The following is a 15005-nucleotide window of genomic DNA, read 5'->3' as shown; positions in this document are numbered from 1 at the left end:
CTGGACGTAATTAGTGCAGCGCGCCTACGTGATACGTGCGTGCTGTACGCGTATACCCGGAAGCAACGTCGCGGTTACGCAGGGGCGTGTAATGCGCATGCGCGGTACGTGATACGTGCGTGCCGTACGCGTACACCCGGAAGCAACGTCGCGGTTACGCAGGGGCGTGTAATGCGCATGCGCGATACGTGATACGTGCGTGCCGTACGCGTACACCCGGAAGCAACGTCGCGGTTACGCAGGGGCGTGTAATGCGCATGCGCGAAAGTGACGTAAGCGCTGCGTAAGCGCACCGTAAGCGTCACGTGCGCGCACGGTAGGTCATGTGACTTACAAAGAACACTTTTTATTGGTTGAAATTACTTTCACTTCCAGAAACTTCCCACACCACACCCCTTCCCCTCTTTACTGCTTGAAAGAACACTTTTCATTGGTTGATACTACTTTCAGTTCCAGATTCTTCCCACACCACACCCATTCCCCTCATTTCTGCTTGTGATTCTCTAGGAGCAGGAGCTGGATTGACATTGGGATACAATGGCAGAACAGCACACCTCTTCTGAGAGTGAGGCCAGCAGCACCACCATGATCCAGAGAAGGAGGAAACAAAAGACTTCTTTTGTATGGGAGTATTTCACTTTTCCAGAGGGGGAGAAAAAGGTCAATGCTCCAAAGGTCACTTGCATACTTTGTGATCGTGTTTTATCAAGAGGAAATCCAAGTAGGAAATATTCCTTTGGAAATCACTCTATGATGAGACACCTTCAGGACAAACACCCAAGGACCTTTGCTCAACATACTGGAGAAAACTCTTCAGTAAGTCACCAGAGCCCAGCCTCAGATGCTCAGCCGAGTACATCATCGGCAGCTCAGCTGAGCCCTCCTTCGGTTGTTGGAGCATCACCTTCTTCTTTTCCTTTGGACATCAACCCTCGATTTGCGAGTGTTGAAATGAGGTGTACAAAATGTGGTGGTCTTATTGTTTTTGGGGAGGTCAGTCTTCCCCTTATTAACAATAAGATAGACCAGCATGTTTGTAGACGCTCATAATACTCCCATTCTTTCTTTCCTCCATCCCTGTATGAACCCAACGGCTCTTATAAGAGCCAACCTTACCTCACAATTTTTTTTATTTTTTTTTAAGCTTCCCTTTTCGCAAAAAAAATTTTTCCGTGCTCGCACGGTACGCGTAATTCCGCAGGTCGCCGTGCGCGTACGCTACGCGCATATGGCGATTTTTCGAAAAATATTTTTTTTTTATTTTTGCCCTTGAGGGTCCTTCTGGGACCCCCTGACCAAGGCTAGGGGGTCAGGAACTGTCGAGCCTGCCCCCTTTTCACATTATCCACCTTTTTTATTCACCCCCCTGACAGTTCGAGAGAGAAAATGGCGGCCGCCGCTTCCTGGTTTCGACCGATTCGAATGTTTACTAAGATCTAACAGCCAATCAGAATCGCGCTCGCGCACGCCACCGTATGCGTACCGTAAGCTTACCGTAAGCGCACGGTAAGCGCACCGTAAGCTTCCACAGATATATATTGATTTAAAGGCTATTTTCTCAGGATCTACTGAACAGATTTACACCAAACCTACAAAAGGCACTTCCTTGACCTGAGGACTACCTCTCTGCCAAATTTCTAGTAATTCTGTTCAGCCGTTCGGGCTGTAGCTCGTTCTAAAGGTCCTATGGAAAAATGCATGGGAAAAACGCGTTTTGGGACCCCCCTTTTATCTCAGCCCCCGCTTGACGAATCCCCCCGAGACTTTCAGGGTAGGAGCGGAGCGTAGCGCCCCACCTATTTTGAGAAATTCGCGAGGATTCGTCGACCGGCGCCAGAGTTATTCAAAATAGAATGTTGAGGTTTTCCTATGGAAAAGGGGTCCTAACTATAACTACCTACTGGCGACCGCCAGTAGGTAATATATATGTATGTGTGTGTGTATATATATATATATATATATATATATATATATATATATATATATATATATATATATATATATATATATATATATATATATATATATATATATATATATATATATATATATATATATATATATATATATATATATATATATATATATATATATATATATATATATATATATTACTACTGCCGGTCGCCAGTAGATAGTTACAGTTAGGACCGTGTTCCCATAGGAAATCTCAAAATTCTATTTTGAACAACTTTGGCGCCGGTTGATTTTCAAAACTAGTGGGGCGCTCCACTCAGCTCCTACCCTGAAAGTCTCGGGGGGATTCGTCAAGCGGGGGCTGAGAAAAAAGGGGGGGTCCCAAAACGCATTTTCCCATAGGACCTTTAGTCGAAGGTACAGCCCGAACGGCTGAACAGAATTACTTGAAATTTGGCAAAGAGGTAGTCCTCAGGTCAGGGATGTGCCTTTTCCATATATGGAGTCAATCTGTTCAGTAGTTCCTGAGCAAATTGCAGTTAAAGTACATAAATATCTATAGCCGTGCACGCACCCTAACGTGCGCGAGCGTAATTTTGATTGGTGGTTACATGTCAGTCAACGTTCGAATCAGTCGAAATCAGGAAGTGTCGCCCGCCATTTTGTTTGTTTTGAGTGAAAAAGGAAGGTGGCGAACGTGAAAATGGGGCAGGGTAGAGAGTTCCTGACCCCCTAGCCTTTGTCAGGGGGTCCCTGAAGGACCCCAAAGGCAGAAAAAAACATTTTAATTTTTTTGAAAAAAATCGCGGGGTGCGCGCACTGTGCGCGCACCGTGTGCGCATGGTGAAAAACCATAAAAAAAAAAAAACTTAACGCGTAGTTTATTGTAAAATAAATATATAAAAAAATATAATAATAAATACATAACTTAGCATTTAAAAAACCTTACAAATTCACTGAAAAAACCATAGGTTTCACACACGTTATAGTTAGGAATTAGCATTTAAAAAACCTTGCAAATTCACTTAAAAAACCCATAGGTTTCACACATGTTATAGTTAAGTGGACATTTCACTCGTAAAAAACCAATGAAATTCCCACGTTATAGTTAGTTGAGATAACTATAACTCGGGCGACCGCCACTCTATCACAAGGATGATGTCATCAGTGATGCCACTGACCATGTCATGAGTGATGTAATATGTGACGTCATGAACAGAGGATTGCGGGCGCGCGAGTTATAGTTATCTCAACTAACTATAACGGGGGAATTTCATTGGTTTTTTACGAGTGAAATGTTCACCTAACTATAACATGTGTGAAACCTATGGTTTTTTAAGTGAATATAGATATATATTTAACCCCAAATGGCTTGCTCTGTCGATGCTCGTCTTTGGAATTCCAAACCTGCTCTCGCTAAGAATAGGGCAGGATTAGCTGTCCACAATTAAGCGCATTGTATTGTGTTTTAGTGGCTTAACTAGCTTCTACACACATTTCAGAAAAGATGACTTCATCTTTATTGTGCAATAGCACTTGTGTAAAATGTTCTGATAATCTAAGTTATCACGATAACTGTATATTAAAAGGTACTTTATTCGATGGCCTTTGTTGGTGAGAAAGGACTCGCCATCGCTGTGTCAGTCGTGCTCACCGGCTTCCCCTGGACTCTTTCCAGCATTCCAGCCCTTGCACCAGAGCAGCGCTCCCTACTCAGCCATGTGCCCAGGTGTGGGGCGTGGACAGAAAATCTACCACCCTGCACAGCCCCGGAGCCCGAACCCAGTGCCCTTCCCGGTTGTGTTTTAGTCTTTTCTGTAATCTTAAATACATATATCCCCCCGTCAAAATATTCCCATTTTGAAGTTGGAATGTGTTGGTGCTACCTCGCCCTTTAATTATGCAATTGGAAGCGCCGGAGACTTAATTGCACATGCGTTCCATTAATCACGCCTGTGCGTCCCTTAACAGCGTAAAATCGAAGCCATTTGTGGACGTTGATGCAAATCCTGGTTTACAGGACGATATTGTTTTGCATGAGAATGCCGAATATTTAGCTCAGACCGCCTGCTTATCTCTTCCACCTTGGGTAAACACGCTGTACCTGGCACTAGTCTGAAATGCAGGTGAGGTCAGAGGGACGCTCCCAGCTTGGAAGCAGACGGTTTTAAAGGAACCAACCCTCCCAGGTTCACGGAGAGCTTGGCTAAAAACGTGTTCCCAGATGTAGGTCAAGTGTTCAGCGCAAGACGAGACGATGGGATTGTGTCTGCTCTGCCCTTCTCTGTCGACTTAAAACGCGATAACGACTGCAGCACGGTTAGTCTGGAGGAGAAATGATTTGGGGTGGGGGCAGCATCAACCTGGGTGTCAGGAAGGTATGGGAGATGTAGTAAATACCGCCCTTCGCTCCGTTCATACTGCCCCAAGGAAGAGTTACTTGTTGATCCCTTAAGAACCAAGACGCCATGACAGGTTTGTGTTGAAACCCCTACCATCCGCCTCCCCCCACACCCTACCACCTCTCCTGAGCACGTGATCGCATTTCACGCACGTGCACTGTTACTGTGTTTTTGGGCAACTCTTTCCCCAGGGTTCAGGAACTGGAGTTAGAATAGTACGCAGTCTTGTCCTTTAATACTTTGTTGTGTTTCTTTGCTTCTCGTCAAACTACCTGCAGGAACTCTCTCCCCGAAAGAGTTATGTGGGTTTCAACCTCATTTTGCAGCACATCCCGCCCAGGAGAGCCTGCGGACCCATCACCCTCCCATAAACATGTGTGTGTAGAAATCCCACAATAGTTGCAGAATCAACTTCATTTGTAAGAACACAATTCGGAAATAAAGTTTCACGAATATTGGTTTTGAGAATTGGGGTTCAAAACTTAGGTACAAAAAAGGTATCATTTTTAGGCTCCGAAGGCCTTTTGTCTTGAACATTTCTGAGGTTGGCAGGAGGCAACAGAAAAAGGCCTCTGTTGCCCTAAGCCTCGTGCGCCAGGCATAGCCTGGAATTTTGTGCAGCAGTTGTCTGGAAGCTAGTGAAGGATGTTATAGACTGGTGTGTTATTTTTATAATTCTGATGCAAAGGTGGGCTCCTTTTGTTCTGAAGGTACTGTACTGATGTATGTTTTTCAGTGTGATTAAGGTGTTCTATAATTCTGATGCAAAGGTGGGCTCCTTTTGTCCTGAAGGTACTGTACTGATGTATGTTTTTCAGTGTGATTAAGGTGTTCTATAATTCTGATGCAAAGGTGGGCTCCTTTTGTTCTGAAGGTACTGTACTGATGTATGTTTTTCAGTGTGATTAAGGTGTTCTATAATTCTGATGCAAAGGTGGGCTCCTTTTGTCCTGAAGGTACTGTACTGATGTATGTTTTTCAGTGTGATTAAGGTGTTCTATAATTCTGATGCAAAGGTGGGCTCCTTTTGTTCTGAAGGTACTGTACTGATGTATGTTTTTCAGTGTGATTAAGGTGTTCTATAATTCTGATGCAAAGGTGGGCTCCTTTTGTTCTGAAGGTACTGTACTGATGTATGTTTTTCAATGTGATTAAGGTGTTCTACAGCATGTAGAGAGAATGTGGTTAACCTGAAGATGTCTTTGTTTACAGCCTGGTTCAGTCGGTGTCAGAGAGATATGGTTGTTAATAAAGTTTTTATTTATAATTTACCAGGCTAAGATTTTCAAAAATCATGTACGGGGACCATCTGACATTGTAAAAGCAAACCTCCGAATGCTTTCAGGCATCCACGACACATTATATTACATCTACTTCTTATTCACAACTTTATGCTACTGACATTCAGTCCCTGTATATTGTTGTCCTGGTCGCAAATACATTTGTTTTGAATTTACTGATGTATTTACGGATGGATGTGTGTGCCTCCATCCATGGTCAAAACATGGATTTGTCAAATCAAGCATCAAATAGATTCAGCGAGCTATCCAGCAATTACATGAGCAAAATATGCTGCTTACATATTAAATTGGATTCATTTGAAATAACTGAAGGTTCAGTAGATTCAGCTGTTTATAGTAAATGTGAAAAGTGATTGGATGCGTTTTTGCTGCCACCAAATGTTAGCCTCTAACGCATTTGTATGTGTTAAATTGTGCATAGTTTCGCTCGTGGAGTCCTTGTTTGTGCATATTTGACTGTTGGAAAACATCTCATCATGAAATAGTTTTGTCTCACATCTTAGACAAAAATGCGTAGGCCCCAGCTTTGCTTTGAGTTAAACAACATTTTTTTTAATTTTTTTTATCTCTAGTTACATTTTTGGTTTTAATTGCATAGTAGCGCATTTCCACAAATGCATTGGTACATAAATACTTCTGCTGTTTAACGTTCGTATGTCATTTTATGTTTTAAATGAAGTATTTTTTCAAATTACCTATCTTTCCCACTTGATCCTGACTAGACAGTTTGACTGGATAATACCCTCTTGAATTGCTTTTTTTTAATACCTTTTATTATTGAATTAAAAACCAAAATAGACACTTTAAAAGCATGGCCTAATCGGTCAGGCTCTGTAATTGAAACCGAACAGTGCCTCTTTAAGTTGTATTATATATGAGAGAGAGAGAATAAATAAATACATATATATATATATATGTGTGTTTTTATATAGATATGTTTAATATCATTTATTGAATATGATCTCGTGCTAGCTAAGCATATGGCAACAGTGCATTGTACATAGAACCTTTGAAACAATATAATGAGTGATGGAAGTATCAGAGAATCTGAAATCATGCGTCTTAAACTATGCTTCAAAGACCTGGTAGGGATCCTGCATGTTAGCTCTAAGTTTTCTAACCATACTTTTCATTTGCAAATTCCAGGAAGCAGGATGATACTGAAAAAGACATGGACAATTGCCCCTTTATTAGGAGTGGAGAAGCTGGAGGCGTGATCAGCCCTAAGCACCTCTGGAGGAAGACCAAGGAGTGACTTGGGAAGCTCCTACGGTCTCACAACCATGCCTCTAAAATTGCCAAAATTCCGAAGGGCGAAGCGTTACAATGTCCTCAACAAAAACTGTTTTGTGACCCGGATCCGGTTGCTGGACAATAGCAGCATCGAGTGGACGCTGTTGCTGGAGAGCACAGGGCAGGAGTGCCTGGAGGCTGTGGCCCAGAGGTTGGAGCTGCGAGAGGTAAGGATGGCCGCTGAGAGGGTTTATCGAAGTCTTGTTGTGTGCATCCTTATAGCAGTCTAACATGTTGATGTTGCTGTTGTTCAATCTGTTGAAGATGGTTGCCAGGTCATGGGTGCAAGGGAGGAATTCGCGCAAGCCTACATACCTTCTTCCCCTCACAGATTCTTACATGCAGCTTAAAGATTTGTTTAAATAAAAGGCCTTTATTTCATATTTCCACAAAGTTTGGGAGATTTTGGATTGTTTTGAATGACGTTTAATTCAAACAGTTACATTGTCATCATCCTGTTATTTCAACTGAGATTTTCCTGTGAGTTCCCTCGTTTTATCATATTCTTTCTCTACAGCTATTTATAAAACTCATGTCCGGCAACAGAAAGTTTGACAATTTAGGTGGCAAAGGGGTTGCACCACAAGTGCTAAGCACTTTTTTGATATTGTACATGCTCACATTCAAACCTTTAACTTTAAAATTAGAGATGAATTGTGGTTTGTACCACGGCCAATTTTGGATCATTTCGCAAATGTGGAGGACTTCACCAAAAAAAGAAGTCCACTCACACAATGGCATTAAATTCTTACTTTTCTTTTTTAGTTGAAGGTTATTCTAGCACTGCTCTCTAAATTTACCTTTCCTTATTAGTGTTCTTCTGCCCACTCTATCTTGCATTATTTTTTAAAATTATATTTAAGTTTTTTTTTTTTTTGTAGCTGCCAAGTATTATTGGGCTGCTTGCTTCACCGCAATGTGCTTCGTCCATTTTATATTTAGATCTAGTGATAGCTAACCCCTTTTGATTTTACAGAAATTATGTGTATAATATAGATTATATTAATAATATACATCTGTTGGTCGGTTACTGTGTCATTTCCATTTGTTTACGTCCACTACACGCCATTGATCTCATCAAAGGAGCATATTTCAAAGACAAATTTAAAATACAAAAAATAAAAAGCTAAATGAAGTGAATAGAAATTAATTCAAAGATGTCAATACAAATGTCTAAACTAAGCCGGCTGTCCAATAGTTATGATATAGATGAAAAACAACCGAAGATAAGATTGACCAAATAACAAAAAATGTTCACAATAATTGGGATGCAAATTGTTCCTGGGGAATATAACTTTCTTCGCTTTGTATATCCGCTACTGTATGACAATCAATGTGCATGGGTTGCCACACACAAAGTCACCTAAATGAAAAGGAAGATTGATATAGACACATATGTCTTCTATACTTCAAATTGTTAGGAAAAAAACGATCATGTTCTAGTAGCAAATACATATGCTTGTATCTTTTAGCCCTGAGGAAGTCGCGGCCACTTGCCATGGGCGACGAAACACGTGTTGACTAAAAAGAGGTTGAAAAAAGAACTAAACAAGAACATATGAGAATAAACCTAAAAACACAAAGAAGGACAAGAATGGTTGATATCTGTTATTTATGTAATACATGTTGAGATTAGCGTGTGTTGGGGAAACCAATTATTTGTACAAATTGGGTGATTTTGATCGTCCAACTAGGGAGTGGGTGATCTCTCGACCTCAAAGCACCGCACATAAATAAGTTCACGACAACTTTCAAGTGTACTTTTGTACAGCACCACAGAACCTTCTGCAAACTTCACCCGCGCTAGCGTATGGCAATATGTGCTTTTTCAATCAATCAATGCATTTGTAAAGCACACTACATACCCGCGAGGGTCTCAAGGCGCTGGGGGGGCTGCTACTGATCGAAAAGCCAGGTCTTGAGTGTTCTCCTGAAGGTCAGCAGGTCTTGGGTCTGTTGTAGGCTCAGTGGTAGGGTGTTCCATGTTTTGGCAGCGAGGTGGGAGAAGGCTCTCCCGCCGGTGGTAGTTCTTCGAATGCACGGAACGGTGGCAAGTGCGAGGTCGGCGGATCGTAGCTGGCGGTTGGGGATGTAGAAGGAGAGTCGACTGTTGAGGTAGGCAGGGCCGGTCTTGTGGAGTGCCTTGTGTTCGTGGATGAGGAGCTTGAAGGATATCCTCTTGTTGACGGGGAGCCAGTGCAGGTTTCTGAGGTGGGGGGTGATGAGACTGTGGCGTGGTATGTCGAGGATCAGTCGTGCCGAGGCGTTTTGGATGCGTTGTAGTTGTTTGATGAGCTTGGTCGGGGCTCCCACGTAGAGGACGTTTCCGTAGTTGAGTCTGCTGCTGACGAGGGCCTGGGTGACTGTCTTTCTTGTGTCTGTTGGGATTCATTTGTAGATTTTGCGGAGCATGCGGAGGGTGTTGAAGCAGGAGGAGGAGACGGCGTTGACTTGCTTTGTCATTGAGAGCGTTGAGTCTAGGATGATTCCCAGGTTACGTGCGTGGTCTGTGGGTGTCGGGGCTGTCCCCAGTGCCGTCGGCCACCAGCAGTCGTCCCAGGCTGAGGGGTTGGAGCCGAGGATGAGGACCTTCGTCTTGTCCGAGTTCAGCTTCAGACGGCTGGCCCTCATCCAGTCGGCGACAGCCTTCATTCCTTCGTGGAGGTTGGTTTTGGTGGTGATGGGGTCCTTGGTAAGGGAGAGGATCAGCTGAGTGTCGTCGGCATAGGAGATTATGTTGAGGTCGTGCTGTCTGGCGACATGTGCAAGTGGGGCCATGTAGATGTTGAACAATGTCGGGCTGAGGGAGGAGCCCTGGGGTACGCCGCAGATGATCTCAGAGGCTTCGGATCGGAATGGGGGGAGGCGGACGCTCTGGGTTCTGCCTGAGAGGAAGGATGTGGTCCATTCCAGAGCCTTGTCTCGGATCCCTGCGGCGTGGAGTCATGCGCGTAGTGTGCGGTGGCAGGCAGTGTCGAAGGTGGCGGAGAGGTCTAGGAGGATGAGAGCTGCGGTCTCACCGTTGTCCAGTAGGGTCCTGATGTCTTCGGTGGTGGCGATGAGGGCGGTCTCGGTGCTGTGGTTGCTACGGAACCCTGACTGAGAAGGGTCCAGGATTCTGTTTTCTTCTAGGTATTGGGTTAGCTGTCTGTTGATGATCTTCTCAATGACCTTGGCCGGGAACGGTGGCAGAGAGATGGGCCAGAAGTTCTTGAGGTCTCTTGGGTCTGCCTTGGGTTTTTTGAAAAGAGCGTTTATTTCTGCTGGTTTCCAGCTCTCTGGGAAGGTCGCGGTCTCGAGGGAGAGGTTGATGACGTTGCGCAGGTGGAGTGCGATGGAGCTGCTTGCTTTGTTGAAGACGTGGTGCGGGAATGGGTCTGACGGAGAGCCGGAGTGGATTGTGCTCATGGTCTTGATGTGTGATCGATGCTCACGCTGGCCCAGGCTAGCAGGGGGTCATAGTCGATAATGTGAGGAGAGTCTATTGTGTTTCTATATGTTGGGGCTGTCTGGGTGTGGAAGCTGTCATGGATGTCTGCTATCTTGCGGTGGAAGAAAGTGGCAAGGGAGTCGCACAGGGCTTGAGACGGCGGTGGTGTTGGGGTTGGAGAGTTCCTTCACGATGTTGAAGAGCTTCTTGCTGTCGTGTGCGTTGTGGTCGAGGCGGTCTTTGAAGGATGTCCTCTTGGCAGCCTTGATGAGGTGGTGGTGGTTGCGGATGGCGTCCTTGTGTGCTGCGAGGCTGTCCGGGGTCTGCTCGCTGTGCTCTTTCTTCTCTAGCTTCCGGCAGGCTTACTTGGAGGCTAGGAGTTCTGGGGTGAACCAGCTGGCCCTCTTGCTGGTGTCTGTGGAGGGTTTTCTTCAGCGGGGCGAGGGTGTTGGCGCAGTCCTCAATCCAGCGTGGGAGGCTGAGGGCAGCGTCGTCGGAGTTGGAGGGTTCGGTGGGTGGGGTGAGAGCGAGGTTTGTGTGAAGTTGATCTTCGGTGATTTTGCTCCAGCAGGGGATCTGTTGGGTGGGATGGTGTGTGGTGGGTTTCTGGAAGGTGAAGTGGATGCAGCGGTGGTCGGTCCAGGGGAGTTCAGTGGTGTGGTTGAAGGAGACGTGCGGGCTTGAGGTGAAGATGGGGTCGAGCGTGCAGCAGGAGGAGTGGGTGGGCTTGGTGACGAGTTGCCTCAGTCCAAGGTTGGCGAGGTTATCGATCAGGGTTGTCGAGTTGCTGTCGTTGTTGTTCTCAAGGTGAAAGTTCAGGTCTCCGAGGAGGATGTAGTTGGTGGAGGTCAGGTCGTGCGTGCTGCTGAAGTCGGCGGTGGAGTCGCTGAACTGGGGGCGGGGTCTGGGGGTCGGTAGACGAGGGTGCCTCTAAGCGTGGAGTTGGGGTCTGTACGGATCTGGAAATTCGGCGGTGCTGAGAGTGTCGTCGGTGCTAGTCGAGACCCTGATGCTGTTCTTGTGGACGATGGCGATTCCTCCTCCGCCTCCGTTGGTGCGGTCTCTGCGGGTGATCTTGTAGCCGTTTGGGATGGCTATGGCGATGTCTGATGCTGAGGAGTTGTTCATCCAGGTCTCTGTCAGGAAGGCGACGTCCGGGGATGTTGTGTTGAGGAGGTCCCAGAGCTCAACGGCGTGTTTGCGTGCGGAGCGGGTGTTCAGAAGTAAGCATTGGAGGTGGTTGGGGTCTTGTTTGGCCGGTGGTTCGTCGGTTCTGAGGCTGTTGTAGCTGCAGTACCGGAAGGTGAAAGGGCCGTGTGTGCGTTTCGGGGCGGCCCTGAAGCAGGTGTGGGTCCGTCCGGGGTTGAGAGCGTGCAGGGTGCTGGCATCGTAGTGGCGGCGATCAGGGGTCCAGGTGCGGATGGGCGCAGACGGGCTTGCCTTAGGCGCGCCAGCGGCGTGGCTGAACAGCGGCCGGCATATATGGGGAGGTGGGAGGGAGGAGCAGCTGGGAGGTGGGGGCAGCGAATGGGCAGTCAGGGGGGAGGGGTCGCAGGGGAGGCAGCGGCGGGAGCGGAGCGACGACGTAGGGTACAGAAGGCAAAAAGGCACAAGTAAGGGGGCAACGAAGATACAGAAGGCAAGGAGGTTAAGGAAATATGGGGCAGCGAGGGGAACAGAGGTAATAAACGGGCACAGAGACACGGGGCAGCGAGGGGAACAGAGGCAATAAAGGGGCACAGACGTGGGGCAGCAAGGGGAACAGAAGCAATAAACGGGCACAGAGACGCAGGGCAGCGAGGTGAACAGAGGGAATATACGGGCACAGACGCGGGGCAGCGAGGGGAGCAGAGGCAATAAGCGGGCACAGAGCAAGTACAGGCGGCGGGGGGAGGGCAGAGAAAGAGCAGTTACGGGCACAACAAGAACAAGCAGTACAGGCAATACCGTGAAACCAACCTAACTCAGCAGCAGCAGCGGCAGACACACAGGCGGCGCTGTGCGGCGGGGGAGCGACCTACCAGGTGAGACTAAAAACAGTTTTTGGTTTTAACCATTTTTAATTTTTTTTATTGACGAGGGCCTTACAGCTTCCACAGCAATACAGGTTTGCAAAAACCACGAGAAAAGAAAGCTTACATACCACACCAAAATATACAGAAGCAGGCCTGCCGGCTTTACCAATGCTTGTTTATTTTTAGTTTACCATTCCGACATAACCATGAGCCATGTTGGAATGGTAGACTAATCCCTCCCCCCACAAAATAATCACCATACGTTTTGAATCATGCATACACCTTTGTGCACACAGCGGCCATCTTAGAATGGTAGTCTGCAACACATGAACATATAAGCATCGCTACTAATGCACAAGCATGCTTTGTTACATGCTGTGGCTTTTGTGGCTTTTTGGGCTGAAAAGAGTACATGTTCAAAAAGTAGCCCCTTTGCCCTTTTTCATGGAGGGCTCCACCACCCCACCCCTGAGCCACCACTTATGTTGCCATTTTAGGTTATCAACAACAGCGGCTCCTCTGTTAGGACGGAGGAGTGCAAATTCAAGCATGAAAAATAAAATGATGATAAAACAATTTTACTGCCGTTTTATTCTTCGTCCTGCAGACTGCCGCCGATTCAACTGAGCATCTTCAGTTGGGATGAGGCCATCCTGAGTGATGGACAACAGCTGCAGCAGGGGGAGGAGGAAGTTTGGGCACTGCAAGTGCGCGTGTTGGTTTGGCCATCTGTGTTTGCACGGCCAAACTGATGTGCGCACTTAGATCTCTCCAACAAGAGTTGTGTTGCAGAGCCAGGTGGAGAACAGACCCAGGCACCCAGTCCCAGCGTGAGCGCAAAACCTGCCTGCTCGCACCAATCTCGGCGCTTCTCCCATGCTGGTACTAGTATTACCAGCATGAGAGCAGCGTCTGGACTGGCATAGGGGTTGGGATTCTGTGCTCCTGTGCAGTGAACCCCTATGGACTGCCTGGAGTCGAGACTCGGGAGAGCGCCTGGCAGCAGTGCTAGCCTGAGCAGGCGAGAATGGATATCCCCTTTCCTCCTTGCTGACCGCCCCAGGTAAATGCAATGCTGGACCAAGAACGGGTGCCGATAACGGCTAATAACTTTTTCCATTCTGATCCTTCACAAGTGACGCTGTATTGGCTCTGAGGGCACGGCATAGGGTCAGTGTGCAGTCTGTGCTGCTGTGCTGCTGTGTAGGTGTTCAGAGAGAGAGGGAGGTGGCACTAATCTTGTACGATATCAGTAGTAACATTGTTACATCAGAAACATAACCGCTGCGGCGTGTAAAATAAACAACCCTTAGAAAAGCTTTTGTTGTAAAAACAAGTTCACAGAGTACAGTTTTACGTGAGTGCATCAACTTGGCCAATGACCTATTCACTACTTTTTATCCCCTTCTCTGTAAACAAAAGATGTACAGAAGGACATGTGGAGGCAGAGGCCTTTCCTCCACCAAAAACTGAACTTAAAGTGAACTAAAATGTCCCCCTCAGAATAAAAGGCCTCTCCGTTTAGGCTTAACAGGGACATCTTGAAGTGGCGCGGGTCTCCCGATGCGGCTAGATGATATAATTGGGTCACAGGGAGATTACATCATTTGGTGAAGTGGGTGAACTTCGGACTGGTGCTCTGCTTCCATAGCTCCAGAATTCCTGGTTCAGAGCTTTTGGCGGGCCAGACGAATCTGCGTGTAAATCAAGGCAGGAGGGCCCTGGCCTAATCTGTGTCCTCGAAGGCCGAGCTCCTTCGGGGGCACATTTTATGATACCCAGAGTCTCCTGTGTCTGCTCAGTTTACCCTGGCACAGACGGTGACTTCCCCCAGGGCACGGTGTCCGAGCCCCTGGCCGCACTTTGGGTGACATGTAGTACACACTGCAGAGCGGCGGGCATTAGCAGGCGGTCAGAGCCACTGAGTGGCGCGACTCGGGTGCCGGACAACGCCAGGCAGCAAGCACCGCCTTGGACTCGTTATTTATTTATCCAATTTGTTAGGTGCACGAATCCTCCCCAGAGGGATCTCTAGGTGCCTTTGCAGTGTAGGCGCAGCCTGGAAATGAGGACTTGCTGAATAAATAGCCATGTTTTCAAGAGTTTTTTTGAACATGGCAAAGTCGGAGCATGCTCGGATAGATCAAGGTAGCTGGTTCCAATAATGAGGGGCCAGGAACGAGAAGGAGGGGGCTACCAAACCTCGTTATAGCTGGCACGCTAAACAAACAGGAGGGGCTTCCTTCTGCATTGGTGGCAAGCATCTCCGTCCCATTCCACTCTAAACAAGCATTGGCTTTCTTCTTTTTATATAGATTTCTGTGCTAGTGCCTCTCACTCCCATCTTTCATAATCGACATTAGCAATGATATTTTTAAAAATCCGTTGTGTGCTAAAGATTCAACAGTAGAATTCCAGATACTGTATGCCAGTGCTGCATTCATTAATTTGTTATTTTCGTGACTGACCTTACAAGGCGTTTTAAATGTCAATTTGGCTTTGAAGGTTCAAAAACATGACTCTAATATAGATCTAATCAGTCAGTCAAAATTGTTTGTCTTATGCCCGTATGCCCCACCTCTTTCAAATGTCACAAGCCGCTACTGGTTATCAAGAGAAATAATGGCGCACTCGTTATACTTGTAAT

At 46.6% G+C, this 15005-nt stretch overlaps 1 protein-coding gene across 2 annotated transcripts in view; it reads left to right on the top strand.

Moving 5' to 3' along the window:
* PTPN14 (protein tyrosine phosphatase non-receptor type 14) overlaps positions 1 to 15005 on the top strand; it is a 375359-nt gene that overhangs the window by 97554 nt on the left and 262800 nt on the right. The window contains exons 1-2 of one of the 2 annotated variants that reach the window (XM_085612915.1): positions 4031 to 4236; positions 6767 to 7080. In XM_085612915.1, the coding sequence (XP_085469041.1) occupies positions 6904 to 7080 (177 nt within the window). In that variant the 5' untranslated portion in view covers positions 4031 to 4236; positions 6767 to 6903. Of the gene's footprint in view, positions 1 to 4030; positions 4237 to 6766; positions 7081 to 15005 lie in introns of those variants that run through there. The other variant, XM_085612914.1, reaches the window with a different exon arrangement.

Source organism: Triturus cristatus, chromosome 6 (genome assembly GCF_964204655.1).
Source record: "Triturus cristatus chromosome 6, aTriCri1.1, whole genome shotgun sequence".
Lineage (NCBI taxonomy): Eukaryota > Metazoa > Chordata > Amphibia > Caudata > Salamandridae > Triturus > Triturus cristatus.
This window is presented reverse-complemented; position numbering and strand designations above follow the sequence as displayed.